The sequence below is a fragment of the Mauremys mutica genome, chromosome 7 (genome assembly GCF_020497125.1).
Source record: "Mauremys mutica isolate MM-2020 ecotype Southern chromosome 7, ASM2049712v1, whole genome shotgun sequence".
Taxonomy (NCBI): Eukaryota; Metazoa; Chordata; order Testudines; family Geoemydidae; genus Mauremys; species Mauremys mutica.
This window is the reverse complement of record NC_059078.1, coordinates 52,984,595-53,008,322: the sequence shown is the minus strand read 5'-3', so window position 1 is coordinate 53,008,322 and position 23,728 is coordinate 52,984,595. Positions and strand designations below refer to the sequence as shown.

At 54.0% G+C, this 23,728-nt stretch overlaps 2 protein-coding genes and 1 long non-coding RNA gene across 5 annotated transcripts in view; 2 read left to right on the top strand and 1 right to left on the bottom strand.

Annotated features, from left to right (window-relative positions):
• The window catches only part of RNF123 (ring finger protein 123), a 161,958-nt gene extending 154,314 nt beyond the window's left edge, over positions 1–7,644 (top strand). Inside the window, exons 37-39 of the mRNA XM_045024068.1 lie at positions 5,392–5,486; positions 6,175–6,260; positions 6,642–7,644. Of these exons, the coding sequence (XP_044880003.1) occupies positions 5,392–5,486; positions 6,175–6,260; positions 6,642–6,741 (281 nt within the window). The 3' untranslated portion in view covers positions 6,742–7,644. The remainder of the gene's footprint in view (positions 1–5,391; positions 5,487–6,174; positions 6,261–6,641) is intronic.
• A 164-nt stretch (positions 7,645–7,808) lies between these two features.
• Positions 7,809–19,910, bottom strand: GMPPB (GDP-mannose pyrophosphorylase B). Of its 2 annotated transcripts, none has more exons than XM_045024066.1 (9): positions 19,628–19,910; positions 19,466–19,546; positions 19,234–19,282; positions 17,609–17,751; positions 16,139–16,297; positions 15,625–15,703; positions 15,233–15,387; positions 8,904–9,086; positions 7,809–8,292 (listed from the first exon to the last, which is right to left on the bottom strand). In XM_045024066.1, exons 1-9 carry the CDS (start codon positions 19,754–19,756, stop codon positions 8,161–8,163), a joined length of 1,110 nt encoding a protein of 369 aa, XP_044880001.1. In that variant the 5' UTR covers positions 19,757–19,910; the 3' UTR covers positions 7,809–8,160. The 2 variants fall into 2 exon arrangements, with proteins under 2 accessions (XP_044880001.1, XP_044880002.1); XM_045024067.1 differs by having other exon boundaries at positions 15,233–15,360.
• Positions 19,911–19,994: 84 nt separating this feature from the next.
• On the top strand, positions 19,995–23,441 carry LOC123374283. Of its 2 annotated transcripts, none has more exons than XR_006581055.1 (3): positions 19,995–20,314; positions 22,146–22,278; positions 22,752–23,441. It is a non-coding gene; the product is annotated as an uncharacterized LOC123374283 (long non-coding RNA). The 2 variants fall into 2 exon arrangements; XR_006581054.1 differs by having other exon boundaries at positions 19,995–20,354.
• Positions 23,442–23,728: the final 287 nt, after the last annotated feature.

The following is a 23,728-nucleotide window of genomic DNA, read 5'->3' as shown; positions in this document are numbered from 1 at the left end:
TGGTCCCCAACCTTTTTGTGACCAGTAGCACATTCATGTTTTCAGAAGAGTGTGGTGGGTGCCAAGAATTTTTCAAGGCTTATTTTGTATTTGTACATTAAATAATACTAAAAAACATCATATTTAATATTACATAATATATGAATCCAGAGAGAAGCTGGAGAGAAGCCGCGAGGACAGAGAACACCGGTGCCCGCTGCCCCGGAGTACTCTGTCCCCAGCAGGCGTGGGGGCCTGGATTCTCTCTCCTGCTGGGCACTAGGCGGGTCCCGCGCCTGCCGGGGACCAAGAACACCTGCACCTGCAGCCCCAGAGCTCTCTGTCCCTGGCAGACACGGGGCTGCAGCTTCTCTCCCCTGTGGAGCGCTAGGCAGGCCCCGCACCTGCCAGGAACAGAGAACACTGTGTCTGCAGCCTGAGTTCTCTGTCCCCCACAGGTGCAGGGTTGCGGCTTCTCTCCCATGCTGGGCACTAGGCGGGCACACATAAATGCCCCGGTGGGCGCCATGGTGCCTGCGGGCACCACGTTGGGGACCACTGATCTAGACTGTTCTCAGTGATAGCAGATGACAGAACAAGGAGTAATGGTCTCAAGTTGCAGTGGGGGAGGTTTAGGTTGGATATTAGGAAAAACTTTTTCACTAGGAGGGTGGTGAAGCACTGGAATGGGTTACCTAGGGAGGTAGTAGAATCTCCTTCCTTAGAAGTTTTTAAGGTCAGGCTTGACAAAGCCCTGGCTGGAATGATTTAGTTGGGGATTGGTCCTGCTTTGAGCAGGGGGTTGGACTAGATGACCTCCTGAGGTCCCTTCCAACCCTGATATTCTATGATTCCCCAAAAATCCAATTTATGACAATGATTATGTAGGCCTCCGCCCCGGAGAGAAGCGAGGGGGGCAGAATTGCCCATTTTGTAGAAGAATGGTTTTCTTTAACCACAGAGAAGTTAATCAGGGTGATAGTGAGCCAGGGACAGTCCCTCAAACTGGGGGCTCCACCCCATCCATTCTCAGGGCTGCCCAGAGGATTCCGGGGGCCCGGGGTCTTCAGCGGCGGGGGGCCCTTCCGTTCTGGGACCCGCCGCCGAAGTGCCCTGAAGACTCGCGGCGGGGACGCCCCGCCGCCAAATTACCACCGAAGCGGGACCCGCCGCCGAAGTGCGGCGGGGGGGGGTCCCCGCCGCGGGTCTTTGGGGCACTTCGGCGGCGGGTCCCGGAACGGAAGGGCCCCCCGCCGCCAAAGACCGGGCTGCGCTTCGGCGGCGGGTCCCGCTTCCCCCCGGCCCCAGCCCCAGCCTCTTACCCCCGGCTCCCTCCTCGCCCGGAGTCTCAGCGCCTCGGCGGGGCCTGAGCTCCGTCCCGCTCAGAGCCGCGTGGTGAGGGGGCGGGGCTGGGAGCTCCACGCCGAGCGGAGGGAGCGGAGCTCCCAGCCCCGCCCCCTCACCACACGGCTCTGAGCAGGGCCGGGCTCAGGGGCTCCGCCGGAGACATCAAGCGCTGAGGCTCCAGGAGAGGGGCGGAGGCGAGAGCCTCCGCTGTTCTCTTGGGGGCCCCTGCGGAGCCCAGGGCAAATTGCCCCCTTTGCCCCCCCCTCTGGGCGGCCCTGTCCATTCTTCATCCAATCACCTAGTTTCAACAACCCTGTAAAAAACAATTTGATCCAGAATGAAATATCTCATCTTCTGGATATTGGCATGACAGAGACTGTTCCCTCAGAAAAAGGTTTGCCGGGTTGCACTCTGTCATCTTCATTGTGGAGAAGCACATGGTGGGTATCAGCACCGTTCTCAACCTCAAAAGGCTGAACAAGTGGATGAAGAAAACAATGTTTCTGATGGAGACCCTGGCCTGTACGGTGTCTTCCCTGTCCAGAGCGACTTCTTGACTTCAGTACCTCTTGCAGACGCATATCCCCATCTGATCGTGCCTCCGCAGACTTCTGAGGTTCACCTACAGCAGGAAACATGAGTACTGAATACTCCTGTTTGGCCTGTCTTTGGCCCCCAGGGTTTTTCACAGATAGTGATAATAGCCAGACTCAGGTTGCAGAGAACTCACCTGTACCCTATTCTTGACAACATCCCAATCAGAACTCCAGCAGTTCAGAGGATCACATCTTGGATGTTGAATCTCCTCCAGGTGCATGGCTTCATCATCAGTGCCAAGAAAAGTTCTCTGGTCCTATCCAACAGAATAACCACCTGGGAGCAGAAATAGACACCTTGATAGCAAAAGTCTACCCATCATTAGAAAGGTTTCAGAAGCTCCAGAGATGCAGCAGGCCTACTGTGCTGTGCTAGGACTCATGGTACTGTGCATACGGATCACTCCATTGCTCATCAGATGTCTTCAAGCCTTCATACTAAAGGTGTGAGACCATTCCTTGAAACACATGAAAGATCAAGTACGGGTTCCAACACAGGTATTTAACTCCTTACACTGGTGGTTAGCCCGTGATAAAGCCTGCCCAGGCATGTCCATCTGCCTTCCAGATCCTTTAATCCTCACAACCAAGGCCAGCCTGGAGGGCTGGGGAGCTCACTTGGTGACCCAAACAGCCGAGTGCCTCTGGAGCTGGGAGAAAAAGGCAAAACTGCATAAATCTCCTAGAGCTGAGAGCTGTCCAGCTAGCTCTGCAAAGGTTCCAGCTCACTCTAAGGGGGAACCGTATCCTGGTTCAATCAGACAATATTTGATATTTAAACAGCCAATGGGGAACAAGGCATCCAGTAATAAGTGTGGAAGCAATGGAAATAGTGAGGTGGATGGAACAGTTCTGCCTTTTCCTCAGGGTGATCCACATCAAAGTGGACCTGAACCACAAAAGGGCAGATGGTCTCACCAGGCGCTGGGTCAACAACTCCAAATGATGCCTGAATCAGGACTCACCATTCAGACGTTTTGCCTCCCTTCAACTGACCCATGTGTAAATCATACAAATGCAAAGAAGCCAAAATACTTCACAAGTGAAGCAGACCCCAGAGCCATGGGCACAGATGCCTCATTGCACAGTTGGCCATAGGGCCTACTTGATGCATTTCCACCTTTTTTGCTACTGAGGAAGGTGATTCAGAAAATAAAACGAGAGCCGGCGATGGTAATTCTTATAACTCCTCATGGGCCAAGGAGACCTTGGTTCTCAGACCTGATAGAGCTGAAACTGGAACTCCCACTCCAGGTTCTGTGGAGACCGGACATCCTTTCAAAGGTCCTGTTCTTCAGCTAGACCCAAAACAGCTTCAGCTAACAGCCTGGCTATTGACAGGCAAACACTAGAAGGTCTTGATCCATCTTCCGGATTCATTAAGACATTGCTTAGGAGAGTATCAGTAGTAAAAATATCCTGCTCTCTCTGATCCAGATTCTACAACTGGTACCAATACAAATGCCAGAAATCCTGGAATTCCAGCCATTCTGGACTTTCTCCAAGAAGGCATAGACAGAGACCTTCAGCTGAGTATCATTTCATGTCAGGCATCTGCTCTTAGTATTGTGCTATTTGTAGGATCCTTGCCCTCCTTGCAGACCATCCACAGGTAGCCAGATTCCTTCTAGAAGTCTGATTAGCCAGACCAGCAGATAGGCCAGTCTTCCCAGCATGGGACCTACTGCTAGTTTTGAGGGCCCTGCCAGCCATCCCTTTGAGCTGCTGACTCCAGTGTCGACCTTTCCATTAAGACTTGTTCTTAGTAGCTGTCACGTCTGCCAGGAGGGAATGTCGGAGCTGGCAGCCTTATCCATATGTGAGCCTTACTGGGTGTTCCATGAGGTCAAGTTGGGGCTCGGGACACCAGCATCCTTTCTTGCTAAGGTAAATTCCTCCTTCCACACTTCCCAAGAGGCTGTGCTTCCTTTGTTCTGTCTAAAATCACAACATCCAACAGCAAAGATGTGGTAAACTGGAATGCCAGAAGAGCTTTGAAAATCTCTCAAATGTGCAGAATCCACAAGATCGGGCTCCCAATTTGTGTCGTCCTACTTGAAATGCCAGAGAATCAGAGCTTCGAAGTCCTCCATTGCTAAGTGGATCAGACTATGTATTGTGGAACCCTGAATCCTCAGAGGCTCCAGTCCCAGAAGGGATCAAGGTGCACTCCATGAGATCCTTAGCAACCTCATGGGAGAAATAAGCAAGTGCTTTGGAAATTTACAAAGTGGCCACTTGGTCTAAAGCTAACACCTTCATTAAGCTCCACAGGGTGGGCCTTCTGTCTTCTGCAGAGGCTCCTGAGGCAGAATGGTGCTGCAGGCAGTGGCTCAGAAATAGTACAGACTTTTGAGCAAGTTCACAAAAGGGCTGGAGGGGGTACTTTCCTATCAAACTTTTGTTTCATAACCCTCACTACTTCACAGACAGCCAGAACTGTGGGAGACACTGGGCTGCAGAATAGAAATAATTTCCTTTCTGCTAGCGCCGTCTCCCACAGTTCTCCCCACCCTGGATGGCTCAGGAGCCAGGGTTGGATACTAAGTAGAATATTTACCATAGGATTGTCTTCCTTGGTCCAATGTACATAATGTCATTATCTCTGGAATATTTGTTAATGCTGTTTCAGCTTTACCACTTGGAAATATTCCTCTGGCAGCAAGCGGGAGCAGAGCAGGCATGGCCACAGCATGCTGATCTAGCTCCGAGAGCTGCAGAGAGAGGAGATGCTGCTAGCTAGCAGAAAGGAAATAATCTTTGAGGAATTTTCCCTGCCCCCTTTGGAAATGGCATGGCTGGCCCAGGTTCCCCAAACACTGTGTACCTCCAGCTTCTCTTGTCTTGTCAGGGTTGCCCAGCCTCCCATCACACAGCTTGGGTTCCCCCTTCCCCTACCATCCCTTCATTGCCCTAGGCCTTGACACTGGAGCCTCTCCCAGGACCAGCATCTGCCCCCTCACATCCCTGCTGGCCTAGGCCTGTTGCCATCTTGGTCCTCCCTAGCTCCCCCCAGCCCAACCTACTTGCTTGTATGCCACCCTCAGGTGCTCTGACCCTCAATGCCCTCTCCAAACCCCACTCAATGCTGCTTGCCCACCAGCGGCTTCCAGGCAGGCTCTAATGCATGCACACAGCTTCTGGTAGAGAGCAGGTGCCCATCTCTCTGGCCTTGCCCTGCAGGGAGGGAGCAGCATGACCAGCACTCTGCTTGTCTCCTATGCTGCCGGGATCCTGGACACCCCCTCCAGCTCATCCTGTGCCTGCCTGTGGGGACACTGCAGCTCACACAGTCCTGTCCAGCTAACACGGCTGCAGTTTACCATTCCTGGGCAGCCCCCAGCCAGTGGGGTGTCCTGGCATGAAGTCAGCCACAGAGCTGTGCAGTGCGCCTCACAAGTACCCACCCTCCCCTTTGGGGCCAGCCCTGGTGCTCTCTTCCCTTTCACTTTAGCCCTTCTCTCCACAGACACAGACTACATCAGCCTGGAGGAGCTGGCCAAGGTGGAGCGGATGCTGAGCCACCTGAGTGAAGAGTCAAAGCAGGCAGCTGCCTCCATACTGGTGAGTCCCTGCCTGGTATGCACCCAGCCCAGAAACCAGCAGCCTTGCAGGGGAGGGAGGCAGTGCCCTTCCTGGGGTGGAGGTGGGGGAACCAGTCATGCCAGCTCAGATGGTGATGTGGCAGGGTTCAGCCTGGGCAGCCTTGGGGCTGGCTTCGCACATGCTGCCTGGCTTGGCCACACACTGCACAGCTCAGCCGGCTGTGTACCCAGCACTCTGCTGAATGCTACATACAGCCACTTCTCTGTGCCTGGCAGCTGGAACCACTGGGAACTGGCCACACACAGTCGGGGGCTGCTGCCCTACTGCACAATGGATATGTTGAGGTGACAGCTGTCTGGGAAAACTCCCTGGGGCAGAGGCTCGCTTGGCCAAACCTGGGGTATGAGGTGCGATTGGGAGTCCCCAGGTAGTCTGAGTCGCTCCAGGATTAAATCCCTGCCATGCTGGGTGAGACTGCACAAGGCTGTGTCCCACCGCCCTGGCCCAGGGGTACTGCACAGGCCACAAGCCTGAGCAACCCAGGGGCAGCTGCCAGCCTGGGCTACTACAAGGGACAGGAGGGCTGGGCTCAGGCTGCTTGGTGCAGCACCCCCAGTGCAGCTGTCTGGCAGGAGGCAGCCAAATGGCAACAAATTTGTGTGGGTGACTTCAGCTGCTAATCGAGGCCGGGTGATTGTCTTTGCAGCCCACCAGTGAGGAGGATCTGTGCCCCATCTGCTACGCACACCCTATCTCAGCCATCTTCAGGCCATGCTCCCACAAGTCCTGCAAGTGAGTAACTGCAGTGGCCCTCTGCCCCTTCACTCCCTGCTGGGGGCCAGGAACAAGGGAGTCTGCTCAGCCCCACAGGCTAGGAGCCAGGGAGAGCTCTGCTTCTCTGCTCTCCTTGAGCCCCTACACTGGTAAAGACTGTGTCTGGAGCCCAAGGACCTGGCTCATGCTCCATGGAAGCTCTTGGACCTTTTTGCATGTGCTGGGAGGGGCTCCCCTGGGGAGAGGGCCAGGCCCCATCCCTCACCACACTGGGGCTCCAGGCCTCGCTGCAGGGTGACAGCAGGGGTGCGGCCCTGGGCTCCACTGCTCAAGGGAAGTGCTTCACCTGGGTGCAAGGCTGGGCATAGCTCCCTCATGGTACAAGCTTTGTCTTTTCAGAGCCTGCATCAACCAGCACCTGATGAACAACAAGGACTGCTTCTTCTGCAAGGCCACCATCACAGGCGTGGATGACTTCACCAAGCCAACCAGCTCCTAGCATGGGGTTGACCCTGCAGGCTCCTGAGGCTCCTTTCCCTCAGCCTCCAGTAGGGGGTGGCCCAGCTCTGGTTAGTTGTGGGCCCTTCCACAGCCCAGCCCACTTGCTCAGAAGGGTGAAGGACACCAGCAGATGGTGGAGGTGCTGCTCTTGCCCTGTCTGAGCCAAGGCTGGGCTCAGCCTGTTCAGCAGGTGTGGGGAGGCCTGAGCAGTAAGGGCTGAAGGGCAGTGCCTTTCCCTCATGAGGCTAATACCAGCATGTACCTACTGGAGTCTCAGCAACGGCCTGCAGGAGCCTGGCTGACCCCAGGGCCTGTCCTGCTGCTGTTGCCATTTGCTATGGAACATTTGTTCATGTGATGAGCCTTTGTGCGCTGCATCAGGCCACTGCCAGCTTCCCTTCACTGGGGGTGGGGCACACTTTAGCCCAAGCTCTGGGTACCGGGCAGCCAGACTGGGGAGAGCTACTGCTTCTGTGCCAAGTTAGACCGAAAGCAGAGGCTGTTCACAGCTGGCTTGGTCTAGGCCTAGGCCTGGGCCCTTGTGGCTGAGTTCTCTGCTGAGCTGTAATTGGCTGGAACCTGGCACCCTTCAGCCCCCCAGCTTTAGCCTGGTGGGGGAGAAGTATGGGGCACCTCACCCTGCAGCAGCAGCAGGAGGATGTGTAGCTGGCAATGGGGGTGGGTGTCCCTGCTGGTTGGTGCAGAATCCTTAGCCTGGGTCTCTCAGCTAGGGGAGAGGCTAATGCTTGAGCTCTGCTGCAGGTGGGGTGGGACTAGTAGTAGCATGTGATTTGTGACCAGCCCTATGGGATGCTCTGTGCTGTGCATTGGGTGCTGTGTTACCTGCCCCAGCTGGGGTCAGTTCTCTGCACGAGAGCATTAAATTATTCTTCCTTATGGAGTGGCATCTTGTGTGTGCGACAGATGACAACACAAGGCCTGTGGATCTAAGAGCACCTGTGCCAGGGCAGCTGCCTCAGGGGGGATAGACACACACTGGAGTGGTATTGGGGGGGAGGGGCCACAGGACCAGCCACAGCAAGAAGGTGACATAAGGCCATTCAGTGCTTTTAGACAGTGTAATTGTATTGGGTGGGGCCCTGCCAGCCTGGCCCTCAGTGGCACACCAGGCTCCTACCAGCACCCAGGACAGGCATGTTGCAGCTGTGGCCCCCTGCTTTCTGCTGCTCCAGCATGGAGGCCCCCCCAACAGCAGCCTCCTCAGAGCCCAGCAGCCCATGAGGGCCTAGTACTGCTCCCTGCTGTGACTCTCTCCCAGGCACCCTGGCAGAGATGCTGTGCCAGCAAAGCCAGTTCCTATGCCCCCGCCCCCCCCCCCCGAAAAAAATGCAGGGCTCTGCTCCAAGAAACAAAGTGTTAACAGTTCAGTAGCAGGGGAGCTGGCCTAGCCCAGCTGCTACATGATGATGCGAGGCTCTGGCACCGACTCTGCGATGGACTTGTGTGGCAGCACGTTGGCCCCGTTGAGATAGAGCTCATCATTGACGATGACATCCTCGCCCAGCACTGTCACATTCTCCATCCGCACCTAACCAAGACAGGCCACCTGTCAGCCAGGCCCCACCACATGCTCCCTGCATCTGAGGCAGCATGTCTTCCACAGCCACCCAACTCTGAGCTGCCTCTCCTGGCTCCTGCTTGGGCCCCTCCCCCCCCACAACAAGCTGGGGCCATAGGCTGGAGGAGCGATGGGACCCACCACCACCACCACTGCAGCCAGGCACAACAGCAGCCCCCTATTCTCAGGGCTAGGAGCAGCTTGGCCCCTCCCATACCTGCTCCCAGAGGAGGGATGAACTAGGATCTGGTCTCTCTAACTCCAGCCTGCCCTAAAGCCAGATTCTCCACCCCAGAGGTGGGGGTGAGGATACAAACTCCAGCTGCCACCTCTGTTCTTGTGCAGGAAGGGACTGGCATGGGCCTTGCTGCCACTGTGTGCCCTGGCCCCCCCAGGCCAGCCAAGCATAGCCCCCTCCAATGCCCCCCAAAAGAAAATTGGTCACAGCCATGACTCACCAGGGAGCACCAACAGCCATGTGTAGAGTCAACTACCCAGCAAGTGTCTGTGATAGACACACAGCCAGCCCCCTGGCTGCTAGGCCCTGCTGAAGGCATATGCCAGCCTACCAGGTAACTCACCCACTGGCCAACAGATGACAGCCAGCCAACAATGCAGGACTCTAGCCAGGAGTGGGAGCGGATACGGGAGCCTTTCAGGATGGTGCAGCGCTTGATCCGTACCCCATCCTCCACCACCACCCCAGCCCCAATGGTGACATTGGGGCCAATTGTGCAGTTCTCACCGATCTGAGCACTTGGGTCCTGGAAAGGAAGAGCGAGGTGGGTGTGGGCCCACACTACATGGGCAGCTGCCTGCCCCTGGCACCAATCCCCACTGCTCCAGCCCTCATGGTGCTAGGGGTGTCTGGCCAGGGCTGGCACGTATGCTTCAGGTGCATGGCTGAAGGAGCTGCCCTCTGAGAACAGAGCAGATGGCTAAGCAAGGAGAGCCATAGACCCAAGTCCTGGCTGATTCTCTATCAGCATAGGGGACCCTCACCCAGCAGCAGGGAGCTCCCTGGTTCAAGGCAGCCCTGTGCTAGGAGATACCAGCCCAAAGGAATCACACTCCGAGCCTGCTCTGCTGGAGGAGGCCCCATAGCTCTCCCACAGAGATGAGAGCCTGCCAGCACCCCCCCCCCCGCCCCAAATGCTGCACCTGCCAGTACTTAGGCACAGATGCCAGACCTGGTAGCCCAGCAAGGGCCTACTCCTCAAGTCAGTTGCTGAGCTCACTGTAACCCCCACTGTTGCAGGTAGGCAAGAGAGAGAGATGTGAGTCTCCACCCCAGGCTCCCCCCTTCCCAGTAGCCAATCCCAGGGTCATCCTGTCCCTACATAACCACGCCTTGGCACGGAGTCCTGCATGAGAGGGGGTAGCTACCTCTAAGGGAAGATGCTGTTACAGAAGGGGCCAGCCTGTACCCTCAGAAGGGGCCAGCCCACCTCGCTCAGCCCATGCAAACTGTTTGGGGGAGTTGCAGGGCTCAGCCATGCTCCAAGGCCTCAGGACCCCAGTGACAGCACAGCTCTAGGGCTACTCTCTATGCCCATCCCTCACCTTTCTGGGACCTGCTCAGCCAGCAAGACTGCAAGTTTTTTAGCACTCCACAGAGCTCTGCCTGACCCTTGAGATGAGTATGGCGTGTACTTGCTATGGGCCTGTTTGACTGAAGTGTATAGTGTGGGCTGGTTGGGTACCATGTGCTGAGGTTAGCTGAGAGCTTCGATCCTTAAGTCCTGAACCCTTAACCAGAGGGCAGAGCTACTCGGGTAGACGAGGGTTGAAAAGCCAGCTCCAAAGAGAGTGAGCAAGAGAGCCAGATATACTTTCTATTCCCTAAAGTTAGGTCAAGAAAGACTCTCCTCCCACCACAGGCTCCAAGAGTACAAATACTGCAGGCAAGAGTACAAGTCCAGCAGCAGAGCGGGGGCTCTCCAGTTTACTGCACTGAGTGCAGGATGGATGATTACCTGCCTCATGGGCACATGGCTGCAAGCAGCTCCTGGCCCTCAGAGACTGGAGTGGCTGAACCAATGGAGCTAAGGGAGATAGAACAGTACAACATCAAGCCTTCTGGGACACAGCAGAGCTGACCCACCCTTAGTCTGACAGCCTCTGGGCTTCTGAGGAGGATGAAGGTCTCAGGGAAAGAGAGCATCAAGCTGGAGCTGAAGGCAATAAACCCTTACTTGGGACCCTCATCTCACACCAAGGACACCCTTCCAGGGGAAGGGACTCCACTAATTAGGAAGAGACAGGTAATAGTAATGGGGGATTCAATTACTAGAACAACAGCTTGGTTTGTGAGAAGCGCATGGTGAATTACCTGCCAGGTGCAAAGGTTACAGCTCTCAAGACAGATGTATGTGCAGTGCTTGGGAAGGGCTTGTGGTCATGCTACATGTAGGTACCAATGACATAGGGCAAGGCAGATGAGGTCCTGGAGGCCAAATGTAGGCTGCTAGGTAAGAGGCTAGAATCCAGGAAAAGGGAAGTGCTCTGTTACACTGAAATGCTTCCAATTCCACATGCAGGGCCAGACAGGCAGAACTGCAGGGTCTCATTGGATGAGACAATGGTGTTAGGAAGAGGGGCTTAGGTTTATTAGGGAAAGAAGGAGCCAATACTCGAAGGAGGGGCTCCACCTAACCCAAACAGAACCAGATTGTGGGCATGTCAAATTAGAAAGGTTGCAAAGGAGTTTTTAATCTAAGGGCTGAGGGAAAGCTGACATGGTTTGAGCAGACACATCCCTTAGGAGAGGATCTACTAATGGGGATTCTCTATGTCCTAGTAAAGAGGCGAGGACAAAAGTTGATAAAGTGCAAGTAGGAACTGAAGAGAAACAGTCAAATGAAAGAGTCCCATTCAATTATATCACAAAGGCAGACAACCAAATATTGACCAGTTTTATATACGCTTGTATACAAATGCAAGAAGTCTAAATACTAAGATGAGAGAACTTGAGTTAAATGATGATAATGGGACACAGTAATACCAGGATGCTATATATGTTGTAATGACAGCAGGTCGTGCTAGTGGGGGAGTGTAAAAGAAAACAGAGTGAAACTTGTAAAAACCTTAAATTAATCAAACAGCACCACAGAACTGCTGTGGATAGAAATTCCATGTTTGAATAATAAGAGTATAGCAGTGGAAATATACCACCTGACCAGGATAGTGACAGTGATTATGAAATGCTGATAGAGATTAGAAGTGAATATAGTTGAACCGCTTGGTGAGAGTGTCAATGTAATTAAATTTAACATCGGGGGGGGGGGGAGGATATCAAAGGAACTCATCATAGTAGCATTTAACTTCAAAAAAGGGAATTACACAAAAATGAGGAAGCTAATTAAACAGAAATTAAAACTAATAGTTTCAGTAGTAAAATGCCTGCAAACTGCATGAAAACGCTTTAAAACACCATATTAGAGGCGTAAATGTATACCACAAAAAAAAAAAAAAGACAGTAACTCCTCACTTAAAGTCATCCCGGTTAACATTGTTTCGTTGCTGATCAATTAGGGAACATGCTCATTTAAAGTTGCACAATGGTCCCTTATAATGTTGTTTGGAAGCCGCCGGCTTTGTCCACTGCTTGCAGAAAGAGCAGCCCATTGGAGCTAGCTGGTGGGGGCTTGGAACCAGGGTGGACTAGCAGCCCCCCCATCAGCTCCCCTCTCCCCTAAGTTCCCTGTGCGGCAGCCGCCCAGCAGGCTACCAATTGTCAGCAGTTCAGCTGTCCCTCCCCCCACTGCCATGTGCTGCTCCTGCCCTCCCTTGGAGCTGCTCCTGGGAGCCTCCTGCTTGCTGTGCGGGGGTGGGGGGGGTGAGGCTAATGTCAGCAGTGGGTTCCTCTGCTCCTGCCCCCTACTTACCCCTTCTCCAGGGTGGGGACAGGATGGAGAGAGCTTGCTGGCCGCAGCTGCTGTCTCAACTTGCTGATATACTTAAAAAGGAAATGTACTTAGAGTGGGGTCAGCATACTTAAAGAGGCAATGCACATCTCTCTCTCCCACACACAGGGTATGTGTCTGTCTGCCATGCTGTCTCCCCTCCCTCCATCTGTGGTGCCTTGTAGAGTGTGAGGCTACATTAACAACAATGTGTTAACCCTGGAGGGCTCGGCTGAATGCTAGTTCATCATTTAGCAGCAAGGCATTCCCTGGGAAATATCCCACTCTCTTCTACCCTCTGACTTCACCACCTCAACCAAGCTTCACAATCATCATTGCTGTGTACAGTATTAATTTGTTTAAAACTTATACTGTGTGTGTATATATAGATAGATAGTTTTTTGTCTGGTGAAAAAAATTTCCCTGGAACCTAACCCCCCTTATTTACATTAATTCTTATGAGGAAATTGGATTCACTTAAAGTTGCATTTTTCAGGAACATAACTACAACATTAAGCAAGGAGTTACTGTAGTAAGGGGAACAAAAAATTACTACATGGCTAACCAACAGAGTAAAAGGCATGCTTTATAAATTAGAAGTCAAATCCTACTGAGGCAAATAGGAGCCTAAACTCTGGCAAGTGAAATGTAAAATTATAATTAACATAAGAACAGCCATACTGAATTGGACCAACGGTTCATTTAACCCAGTATCCTGTCTGCAAACAGTGGCCAATGCCGGGTGCTTAAGAAGGAATGAATGAATTAGACAGCTGAAAAAAGAATTTGAAGAGTAATTAGCAAAAGAGAAAAACTGCCAGTAAAAAAAAATCCTTTAAGTCCATCAGAAGCAGGAAGCCTTCCAAACAATCAGTGGGGCCACTAGGCCATCAAGGTGCCAAAGGAGCACTTGGACTTTCAGAAAGCCTTTGACAAGGTCCCTCACCAAAGGCTCTTAAGCAAAATAAGCTGTCATGGGATAAGAGGGAAGGCCCTCATGGATCACCAATTAGTTAACAGGAAACAGAGTAGGAATTAATGTCAGTTTTCACAGTGGGCAGAGGTAAATAGCAGGGTACCCTGAAAATCTGTACTAGGACCAGTGCTCTTCAATATATTTGTAAATGATCTGGAAAATGGGTAAATAGTGAGGTGGCAAAGTTTGTAGATGATGCAAAATAATTTAAGATAGTTAAGTACAAAGCAGACTGGGAAGCGTTACAAAGAGATCTCCTACAACTGGGTGACTGGGCAACAAAATGGCAGATGAAATTAAATGTTGATCGCCATATTTGGGTTCGGGAAGGAATTTTCCTCCAGGGCAGATTGGTAGAGGCCTTGGAGGTTTTTCGCCTTCCTCTGCAGCATGGGGCACGGGTCACTTGCTGGAGGAGTCTCTGCAGCTTGAGGTCTTCAAACCACGATTTGAGGACTTCAATAACTCAGACATAGGTTAGGGATTTGTTACAGGAGTGGGTGGGTGAGATTCTGTGGCCTGCATTGTGCAGGAGGTCAGAGTAGATGATCATAATGGTCCCTTCTGACCTTAAAGTCTATGAGTCTAAATACAAAGTAATGCACATTGGAAAACAATCCCAACTATACATACAAAATAATGGGATCTAAGTTAGCTGTTCCCACTCAAGAAAGAGATATTGGAGTGGGTAGTTCTCTGAAAACATCCACTCAATGTGCACCAGCAGTCAAGAAAGTGAACAGAATGTTGGGAATCATTAGGAAAGGGAGAGAGAATATGACAGAAATATATGCCACTATATGAAGCCATGGTATGCCCACACTTTGAACAGTGTGTGTATTCTGGTTGCCCCATCTCAAAAAAGATATATTAGAATTGGAAAAGGTTCAGAGAAGGGCAACAAAAATTATTAGGGGTATAGAACAGCTTCCATAGGAGGAAAGATTAAAAAGACTAGGACTGATCAGCTTGCAAAAGAGACCTCTAAGGGATGATATGATGGAGGTTTATAAAATCATGGCTGGTGTGGAATAGGTGAATATGGAAGTATTATTTACCTCTTCACATAACACCAGAACCAGGGGTCACCCAATGAAATGAATAGACAGCAGGTTTAAAACAAACATTCTTCACACAATGCACAGTCAACCTGGGGAACTCATTCACAACACCCCCTGGCAAGGCCAAAACTATAACTGAGTTCCAAAAAAGAATGAGATCAGTTCTTGGAGGATCGGTCCATCAGTGGCTATTAGCCAAGATGGTCAGTTATGCAACCCAAACACCAGGTGTCCCTAAGCCTCTGACTGCCAGAAGCTGGGACTGGACAACAGGGGATGGATCACTTGATAATGGCCCTTTTCTGCTCACCTTCTCTGAAGCACCTGGCATTGGCCATTGTCGGAAGACAGGACAGTGGAGTAGCTGGGCCTTTGGTCTGACCTAGTGTGGCCGTTCTTATGTTCTGTTCTTTTCACTGCCTCCCTGTGGGCTGGGCCCCAGGCACTGCCCAAGGGAGAGAATTAGAACCAGCCCCTTTCTTTGGGCTGGAAAGCATGAGCCTACATGGCCCCTTGGCCAGGACTAGCCCAGGCTGTTGTCAGAACAGCAAGACCACTGTCTCAGCTTCAGGCAGCCCACACTCCCTGTCTGGGAGGGTCCAGGCCCAATGGGATGAGGGACCTGGCTGGGCTGGCCATAGCAGGCCTGCTGGGGTCCCACATGGGCTGCACAGGTTGGAGGCCAGTGCTAGTTAGTGTTCTGGGTCTGAATTTCCTAGCAGACAGCAGCAGAGCTCAGCAAGCCAAAGCTCATGGCCCGCTACAGAGCCCTACCATCACGAGTCTACCATCAGGTTGCTGAGCCCCGGCTCAGCAACCAGGGAACGGGGCGAGGCCAGCAGCAGGGTGACCAGAGTACTGCAAGCCCACCACGGGGTGTCACACTGGGGATGCATCTATACCCAACCATGTCAGGATGGAAGCAGCACCCCAAGCACACCGCTGGGTGGAGGAGCACAAGCACTCACCACCAGCACGTTCCCCACGAAGCCAGGGCCCGTGTGCAGCCTCTCTGGGTGCTGGACCCTCAGCGACTGCAGGAACATGCACATGCCCGTCAGAAAGTCCTTGGGCTGCCCAATGTCCATCCAGAAGCCTGTAGGGACAGAGCAGCACTCACAGCCTACAGGGAGGGAAACAGGAACATGCCAAACCCCCACAATAAGCACAGGAGATTCCCCCCCATCCTCCTGGATGGGCCCAGAGGAGGCAGCTCATATACCCATTTGATGCCACCGGCACAAGAGGCACACAGATGTGGGCCAGGAGAGTTCCTTTGTGCTGGGGCGGGGGGGGGGGGGAGATGATGGATGTCTCCTTTACTCTGGGGCTGGGAAGGGGTCTCAGCAGGGTCCCTTACCCTGCAGCTCCATGGCATACAGCTCCGCATCCTGAGCCATCACCGGGAAGATCTCCTTCTCTATGGAGGTGGGCCGCAGCTACAGACAGACACACAGGGCCCAGTCAGGGGCATCTCCTCCAGCCTGGTGCTCCCGTTTACCCAGAGTACACAGCCTCCCAGTTTCCACAATGCCCTGCAAGCACGTGGCTGTTAAATCTACATGCAGCCTAGAGATTCCAGATGGTCATAAGTGCTCCTGGATGGGCCTGGTCTCTGCCTTCATCCCCCTTGGCTCCACCTGATCTGGCTCAGTGCCCCAACTGCTGGGAATCCCTCCCCTTCCACAGCCTCCTCTGTCTCCTGGAAAACCCCCAGCCCAACACACAGCCTCCACCTGCCCTCTGCTACACATGCACACAAACCTGGGGAAGGAGGGGGTGCAGACCAGGAGACATGCCTGCCTCCCTCCCTCCCACTCCCAGCCATCACTCTCCCTGCTGAAGGCTGTGCCCACAGCTGGCCAGCTCCCTACCTGGATCCTGTGCAGGAGGCTGGGGTTGAAGATGTACATGCCGGCATTTATCTTATTTGAGACAAACACCTGGGGTTTCTCCACGAAGCGGTGGATGCGTCCTGTCTCGGCTTCGCACACCACCACCCCGTACTTGGAGGGCTCCTCCACCTTTGTCACCTGCAAGGCAAAGTCACTGCAAGGCACCTCCCTGCGGAATGACTGAGGGAAGAGCAGGTGGGCTCTGCCAGGCCAGTCACTACATTGGCCAGGAAAGGGGCCAGGGCTGTTGCCCCTTTTTACAGACAGGGAAACTGAGGAGTGGGGAAAGGACTTGGCCATGATTGCACAGCCAGTAATACAATTTCAACCAGCTGTACTTGGGCGGTGGTGGGGGGGAAGAGGCAGGGGCAGCAGGTTTGTATAATTTTTGGTGGTGCCCAGAAAGGGGCCAAGTCCACCCCCTCTGCCCCGCCCACCTGCCTAAGGCTTTGGGAGAGAGTTTGGGTGCAGGAGAGGGTTTGGGATGCAGGCTCTAGGTAGAAGCTTGGGTGCGGGAGGAGTGCGGGCTCTAGGATGGAGTTTGGCTGCTGGGGGCAGGCTTTGGGCTGGGGGAGGAGGCTGGGGTGCAGAAGGGGGTGCAGGAGGAGGTTTGGGTGTTGGGTGCGGGCTCTGGGAGGGGGTTTGGGTGCTGCGTGCAGGCTCCACGCTGGGAGAGAGGGTTGGGGTGCGGGGCTGGGCCAGGGATGAGGAGTTTGGGATGCAGCAGGCAAGCTGCTCCAGGGCTAGGGCAGGGGACCAGAGAGGACTTCCCCCAGCCCTCTCCCCACCAGCAGCAGTGAGCTACTGGTGGAGCCAGGCCCCCCATACAACTCGCCACCCCTAGGGAAGGGTCATAAAGGCAGCGGCAGGGCTGTGCTTCATGCCCCGGGGGGCTGATAAGGTGATCAGTCCCCCGACCACGAAGCATTGTCCTTGCCAGTAGCACCAGCCTCTTCCCAGGGGGGAACTGAGGTGGGCCTTAGCCCCTCACATTTCACCAAGAAGCCCTGCCCCCTGCTCCTCCTCTTCCTTCTGAGGCCCCGCCCCCTGGCTAGGCCAGAAGCATGGCCATGGTAATAGCTGCCCAGAGAGCCTAGGCAATTGTGGGGTACCCCAGACCCTCCATCAAGTCTGGGTGGCACACCTCTAGGGGCAGGAACACAGGCTGGGGGCTGCTCTTGGGCACCCTGCCCCCCCACCCAGGGCAGGTGGAGGGTCCTGGGATCCCCACAGCAGCCTGGGCAGCTCTTATCCTGGCCCGGCTCCAGCTTCAAGCCATGCCAGGGAGTGGGGTTGGGGGGCATGGCCCTCCATTTTTACACAGGATCCAGCACTCCTGGCTGTGCTCCTAAAAACCCAGGAACAAGTGCAGAATGGTACGCCAAGTCAGTAGGGGGTGGCAGGAGCCAGTCCTGTGCCGACCCCCCGGATCCAGCCCTGGGCACTCACCACGATGGAGCCCTCCTTGCCGTGGTGCTTGTGGAAGCGCACCATGTCTGTGAAGGGGAAGTCGCAGATCACGTCGCTATTTAGGACGAAGAAAGGCTCCGAACTCTCAGTCAGCAGCTCCCGGGCCAGTGCCAGGGGCCCCGCTGTGAAGGGAACACGGCTCAGAGAGAGCTGGCAGAGGGGCAAGGCCACCCACTGCTCCCCAAGGTGGATACAACAGCTGCCAGCAAGCTCTGGCTCTACCCTGTGCTGAGCCAGCCACTTAGCTTCAGTTTTATGCAAACAGGGGTAGCATTGGAATGAGAAACCTCACTCCGTCCCTGTAAACTGCATGAGCCATGGGTGGCAGGTTTGTAGAAATTTTGGTGGTGCCCAGAATCTGCCCCCCAAAAACTCCACCCCGCACCTGCCCAAGGCTCTGGGAGGGAGTTTGGGGATGGGACGGGGTGTGGAGGGAGGGTGTACAGGCTTGGGGAGGGAGGAGGTGCAGGGGTGGGGCTGGGGGTGAGAGGTTTGGAGTGTGGGAGCGTGCTCAGGGCTATGGCAGAGGGTTGGGGTGTGGGGTGAGGGCTGTGGGGTGGGACTGGGGATGAGGGGTTCATGATGCAGGAGGGGGCTCAGGGCTATGGCAGAGGGTTGGGGTGCAGGGGGATGAGGGCTGGGGATGAGGGATTTGGGGTGTGGGAGGGGCTCAGGGAGAGGGTAGGGGTGTAGGGGGTGAGGGCTCTGGGGTGGGGCAGGGCTGGGGATGAGTTTGGGGTGCAGGCAGGCTGCTCCGGGACAGGGGTCAGAGAGGAGGACTCCCCCCAGCCCTTTCCCTGCCGGCAGCAGTGAGCTCTGGGGGAGGGGCCCCCTTTTCCTGCCCCCCTCCTGCAGCACACTCACCCCCACCACTGTCACTGCATGTGCTCCTAGGGCCCCTTTCAGGTCCAGGAATCTCCCTCGCCTCCCCCATGGTGGGTGCCGGGGGGTGCTGCGTGCGCCTCCTCCCTTGCTGTTGCCCCTGATTGTAGCCTCACTGGGGGTGGGGGATGGGGATGCCACCTTGCCCAGCATGGGGCAGGAGCAGTGATTGTGGGTGGGGGAGGGAGTGCTGTGCTGGTGGAGGGTCCCACCGGAAAAGGGAAGGGTCTGAGGGGGAAGGGCAGGCTCAGAGTCAGTCTGCCCTGGCAGTTGAGATGGGGTCACTAGCACAGGCTTGACAAAGCCCTGGCTGGGATGATTTAGTTGGGAATTGGTCCTGCTTTGAGCAGGGGGTTGGACTAGATGACCTCCTGAGGTCCCTTCCAATCCTGATATTCTATGATTCTATGACCCATGCGGCAGCAGTTGCTGCAGGGAGGCAAGCTGCATGGAAGAGGCAGGGACACTCTGCTCTCTCCGGGGCCCAGGGACATGCACGGGGCCAACAAGGGGGAGCTGGGGGACACTTGGGGGAGACACGGGGGGGCAGCAGGTGGGGCCACCCGGCCCCAAACATTGGTGGAGCTGGGCCCCTGGGCTCTGAATATTGCTGGTGCCCGGGCACCACGTGGGTATATAACTTGCCACCCATGAGGTAGTTGGGCCCCTTGGCCGACCCTGCAGGGGGCCCCATTGAGCATGTGGGATGGGCACAGACTCACCTGTGCCCAGTGGCTCCTTTTCATGGGACAGGGAGATGCGAATGCCCAGCTGAGAAAGGTAACAGTATCCAAGGTCAGGAAGATGCATTGCACCAATGGCCATTCGCTGCCCCCAACGCCACGCTACTCTGCCCAACCCCCTGCCCCTCCCACATGGCCCCCTTGTCCCCCCACATAGCCCCGCCCTCACCCCGCGCTGTGACACGGTGGCTCCCTGCGCCCCCAGCCTCACCCGCTGCTCCTGCTCCCGCATCGCCCCCTCCAGCACCTCCGACATGTAGCTGACAGCCAGGATCACGTGATCGACGCCCGCCTGCCGGGGAAGGGGAAAGCGGTCAGCGGCGGGGGCCTAGGAGCCGCCGGGGTGGGGTTCGGGGCCCGGGCCCAGCCCTACCTGGCGCAGAGCCTCCAGCTGGTGCAGCAGTATGGGCTTGTTGCAGAACTCCACCAGCGGCTTCGGGGTGCTGAGCGTCAGCGGCCGCAGCCGGGTGCCATAGCCGCCCACCAGGATCAGCGCCTTCATTGCCCTTTGCGGGGAGGGAGCCGCCACGTCAGGCTGGCGCGCGAGGGGGCAGGGCCCGCTCCGCCCCCTTTCCGGGTCCCGCCCCCTGTCCGACCGTCACCCCGGCCCAGCCCGCGCTTGTTCACCGGCCTCGTCACCTGTCCGGCTGCGCTGCGCCGCGCCCCTCAGGCGGGGGAAGCCCAGGCCGGGCCGCGCACCAATCCGAGCCGCAGACGTGTCTCTCCACCCTGTCGGCCAATCACGCAGCACGCAACGGCAGTGCCATAGTAACCGCGGACGTCACAGCAGCGACTCTCGCGCGCGGGGCGACGGTCTGGCGAAGGAACACTCACGTCTCAGGAGCCAGAGCAAATCCCGCTCCTCGCGTAGTGGTGCCGGCTGGTTCCGTCAGAGCCGTGTCGCGAGCTGCTCGTAGCTAGGGCACGCGGCACCCCGCCAGGCAGCTCGGGCCGGGGGCAGTGTGCCAGGGTAGGGCGGAGGAGGTGAGGTGTTTCTAGCCCAGGGTGGCTGTGCCAGGGCAGGGCTAGCGAGAAGGCTGCACACAGGCGCTATGGAAGTGTAAGCAGAGTCAGAACAGGCTCTATCCTGACATCTGGTGGTGAGCTGTGGAAAAGGACTTTAGGGGCTGATCTCATTTGCTTGTGCACTGCCACCCTGCCTAGCCTGAACAGTGGCCAATGCCAGGTGCCCCAGAGGGAATGAACAGAACAGGTTATCATCAAGTGATCGCTATCCTGCCATCCATCTCCATCCTCTGACAAACAGAGGCTAGGGACACCATTTGTTATCCATTCATGGACTTTACCACCATGAATTTATCCAGTTCTCTTTTAAATGCTGTTATAGTCCTAGCCTTCACAACCTCCTCAGGCAAGGAGTTCCACAAGTAGACTGTGCACTGTGTGAAGAACTTCCTTTTGTTTGTTTTAGACCTGCTGCCCATTAATTTTATTTGGTGGCCCCTAGTTCTTGTATTATGGGAATAAGTAAATAACTTTTCATTATCTACTTTCTGCACATCACTCATGATTGTATATACCTCTATCATAGAATCATAGAATCTCAGGGTTGGAAGGGACCTCAAGAGGTCATCTAGTCCAACCCCCTGCTCAAAGCAGGACCAAACCCAACTAAATCATCCCAGCCAGGGCTTTGTCAAGCCTGACCTTAAAAACCTCTAAGGAAGGAGATTCCACCACCTCCCTAGGTAACCCATTCCAGTTCTTCACCACCCTACTAGTGAAAAAGTTTTTCCTAATGTCCAACCTACACCTCCCCCTCTGCAACTTGAGACCATTACTCCTTGTTCTGTCATCTTCTACCACTGAGAACAGTCTAGATCCATCCTCTTTGGAACACCCTTTCAGGTAGTTGAAAGCAGCTATCAAATCCCCCCTCATTCTTCTCTTCTGCAGACTAAACAATCCCAGTTCCCTCAGCCTCTCCTCATAAGTCATGTGCTCCAGCCCCCTAATCATTTTTGTTGCCCTCCGCTGGACTCTCTCCAATTTATCCACATCCTTCTTGTAGTGTGGGGCCCAAAACAAGACACAGTACTCCAAATGAGGCCTCACCAGTGCTGAATAGAGGGGAATGATCACATCCCTCGATCTGCTGGAAATGCCCCTACTTATACAACCCAAAATGCCATTAGCCTTCTTGGCAACAAGGGCACACTGTTGACTCATATTCAGCTTTTCATCCACCGTAACCCCTAGGTCCTTTTCTGCAGAACTGCTGCCCAGCCATTTGGTCCCTAGTCTGTAGCAGTGCATGGGATTCTTCTGTCCTAAGTGCAGGACTCTGCACTTGTCCTTGTTGAACCTCATCATATTTCTTTTGGCTCAATCCTCTAATTTGTCTAGGTCCCTCTGTATCCTATCCCTACCATATCCCCCCTTAGTCTCCTCTTTTCCAAGCTGAAAAGTCCTAGCCTCTTTAATCTCTCCTCATATGGGACCCTCTCCAAACCCCTAATCATTCTAGTTGCCTGATGGGACTGCTGGCCCAAATGGTCACTGGCTGCTGTGAGAAGGACAGTAGAACTGTACTTGGCACTTTATGATGGAGGGACTTGCTCTCAACCAAGTAGCTGGGGACAGGTATTTGTACCTGGTAATGTAGACCCTTCGGAGGGCCCTAAACACCACTTTGACTCCTCCTCTCTCCACTGTGTAATAACAGAGCTAATTTTGACTCCATTAGGAGTCTTGTTACATGCTGCAGAGCTGAAATCACAATACCCAGGTCTAAGCATTAGACCTACTTTGAGCTAGTGGTACACTAGCACAGAGGCTCCCCTACTCCCAGCTGAAATCACTAAAGAGCTGAAATCACTAAAGAGCTAAAGTTACTAAGAGCTGAAATCACTGAGCATTGTGTTAAGTAGGGGGAGAGCCTGAAGATATATTGGTGAGTGTCTAACGGGACAGCTGGTGGAGAGGAGCAGCTCAGGGTGAAGACTGCAGCAGAACCCCACGGAGAGGCATGGCAATTGACCATCAACACGAGCAGCGGAGCACGTAAGGTGCCCCCATACCTATCCCCGTTCTGCCTATGCTGGGAGGTAGACTTGGCGGAGGAACTTCTGAACTTTGAGGGGGGCTGCATTGACTAAGGGCAGAAACTGTGGGAGGGGTGACTTTAGGTTGCTGGACTGAAGAACCACTCTGGGGCTTCACTGACCAGGGACAGAAACTGTGGAGGGGTGACATTGGGTTATTGGACTCAAGAACCAAAGGGAAGGGACATGGTCCAATCTGCTTGGGGGTGGGTCTTTGGGTTCATGGTTTGTGTTTATGAACCCTAGTTATGGTGTTTTCCCAATTTAATGCTGTGTTGTTTACCTCACGTTATTAAAGATTTTTGCTACACTGAGACTCTGTGCTTGCGAGAGGGGAAGTATTGCCTCTCTGAGGTGCCCAGGGGTGTCTGTGTAATTTTCCCAGGTCACTGGGTGGGGGCTTGAGCCAGTTTTGCATTGTATTGTTGAAAGGGAACCCCTATGTGCTGAACCCGGCCCTTGACTGCTGTCAACTCGGCCTCGCAGAAGGGTTACAGAAGAAAAAGAGAGAGAAGAAAGAGAGAAAGAAAAAACCAGCTGGACCTATTAAAGAAGCAGAACCAGAACCCCCTGGCCCCAACGATTTCCATCACTCTCAAAATCCACAAATGGGAACACTTATGTCCTGCATACAGTGAGGACGATGATATTGCGGAATATCTGACTACCTTTGAAAGACTGTAATACATGAAATCCCTGATGATAAGAGAGTTCTTACCCTGATTGCAAAATTAACTGGTAAAGCTTGAAATGTATTCAATGGAATGCCTATTGAAGATGCTTTAGACTATTGTCAACTTAAAGATACTGTTCTGCATAGTTTTCAGATTACCCCCAATCATATAGAATTAAATTTAGGAATCTTAAAAGGGTTATTGGGATGAGTAATGGGTAATATGTAAACAAAATGAAATATTTGTTGGGAAAATGGGTGAGGGGTAAAGAGGTGGCAAGTTTTGAAGAAATGCTTGATCTTGTTGCTTAAGAGCATTTCTTAAGCATATGTAAGGCTGAAGTAAAGCAGTGTCTGTGGGACAAAGATGTAAAGACTGTGGATGAGATGTTTCTTTTTAGCTGATGGCTCTGAAAAGACTCAGGCGTCTATTGAGGGCAGGTCACAGAAAGAGGGGTTTAAAACTGCTGGGAAGGGAAGATCCCATTTTGCCCCTGAGAAGAGAGAAGGGGGTTGGGAGCCTAAACATGCTCTTACCCAAAACCATCCCTCTACTGGTAACTCCTGTCCCAAATCCCCTGTAAAAGCAGAAGAGCCCAAAAGGTGCTATCAGTATAATTCCACTTATCACCTGAGGAATAAATGCCCTGTGCTAGGAGGAAGCAGGCATCCAACAGCTCATGTTAGTTCTGCTGTCCTCAGCACAGAAACCCCCCAAGCAATCGAAACCTATCAT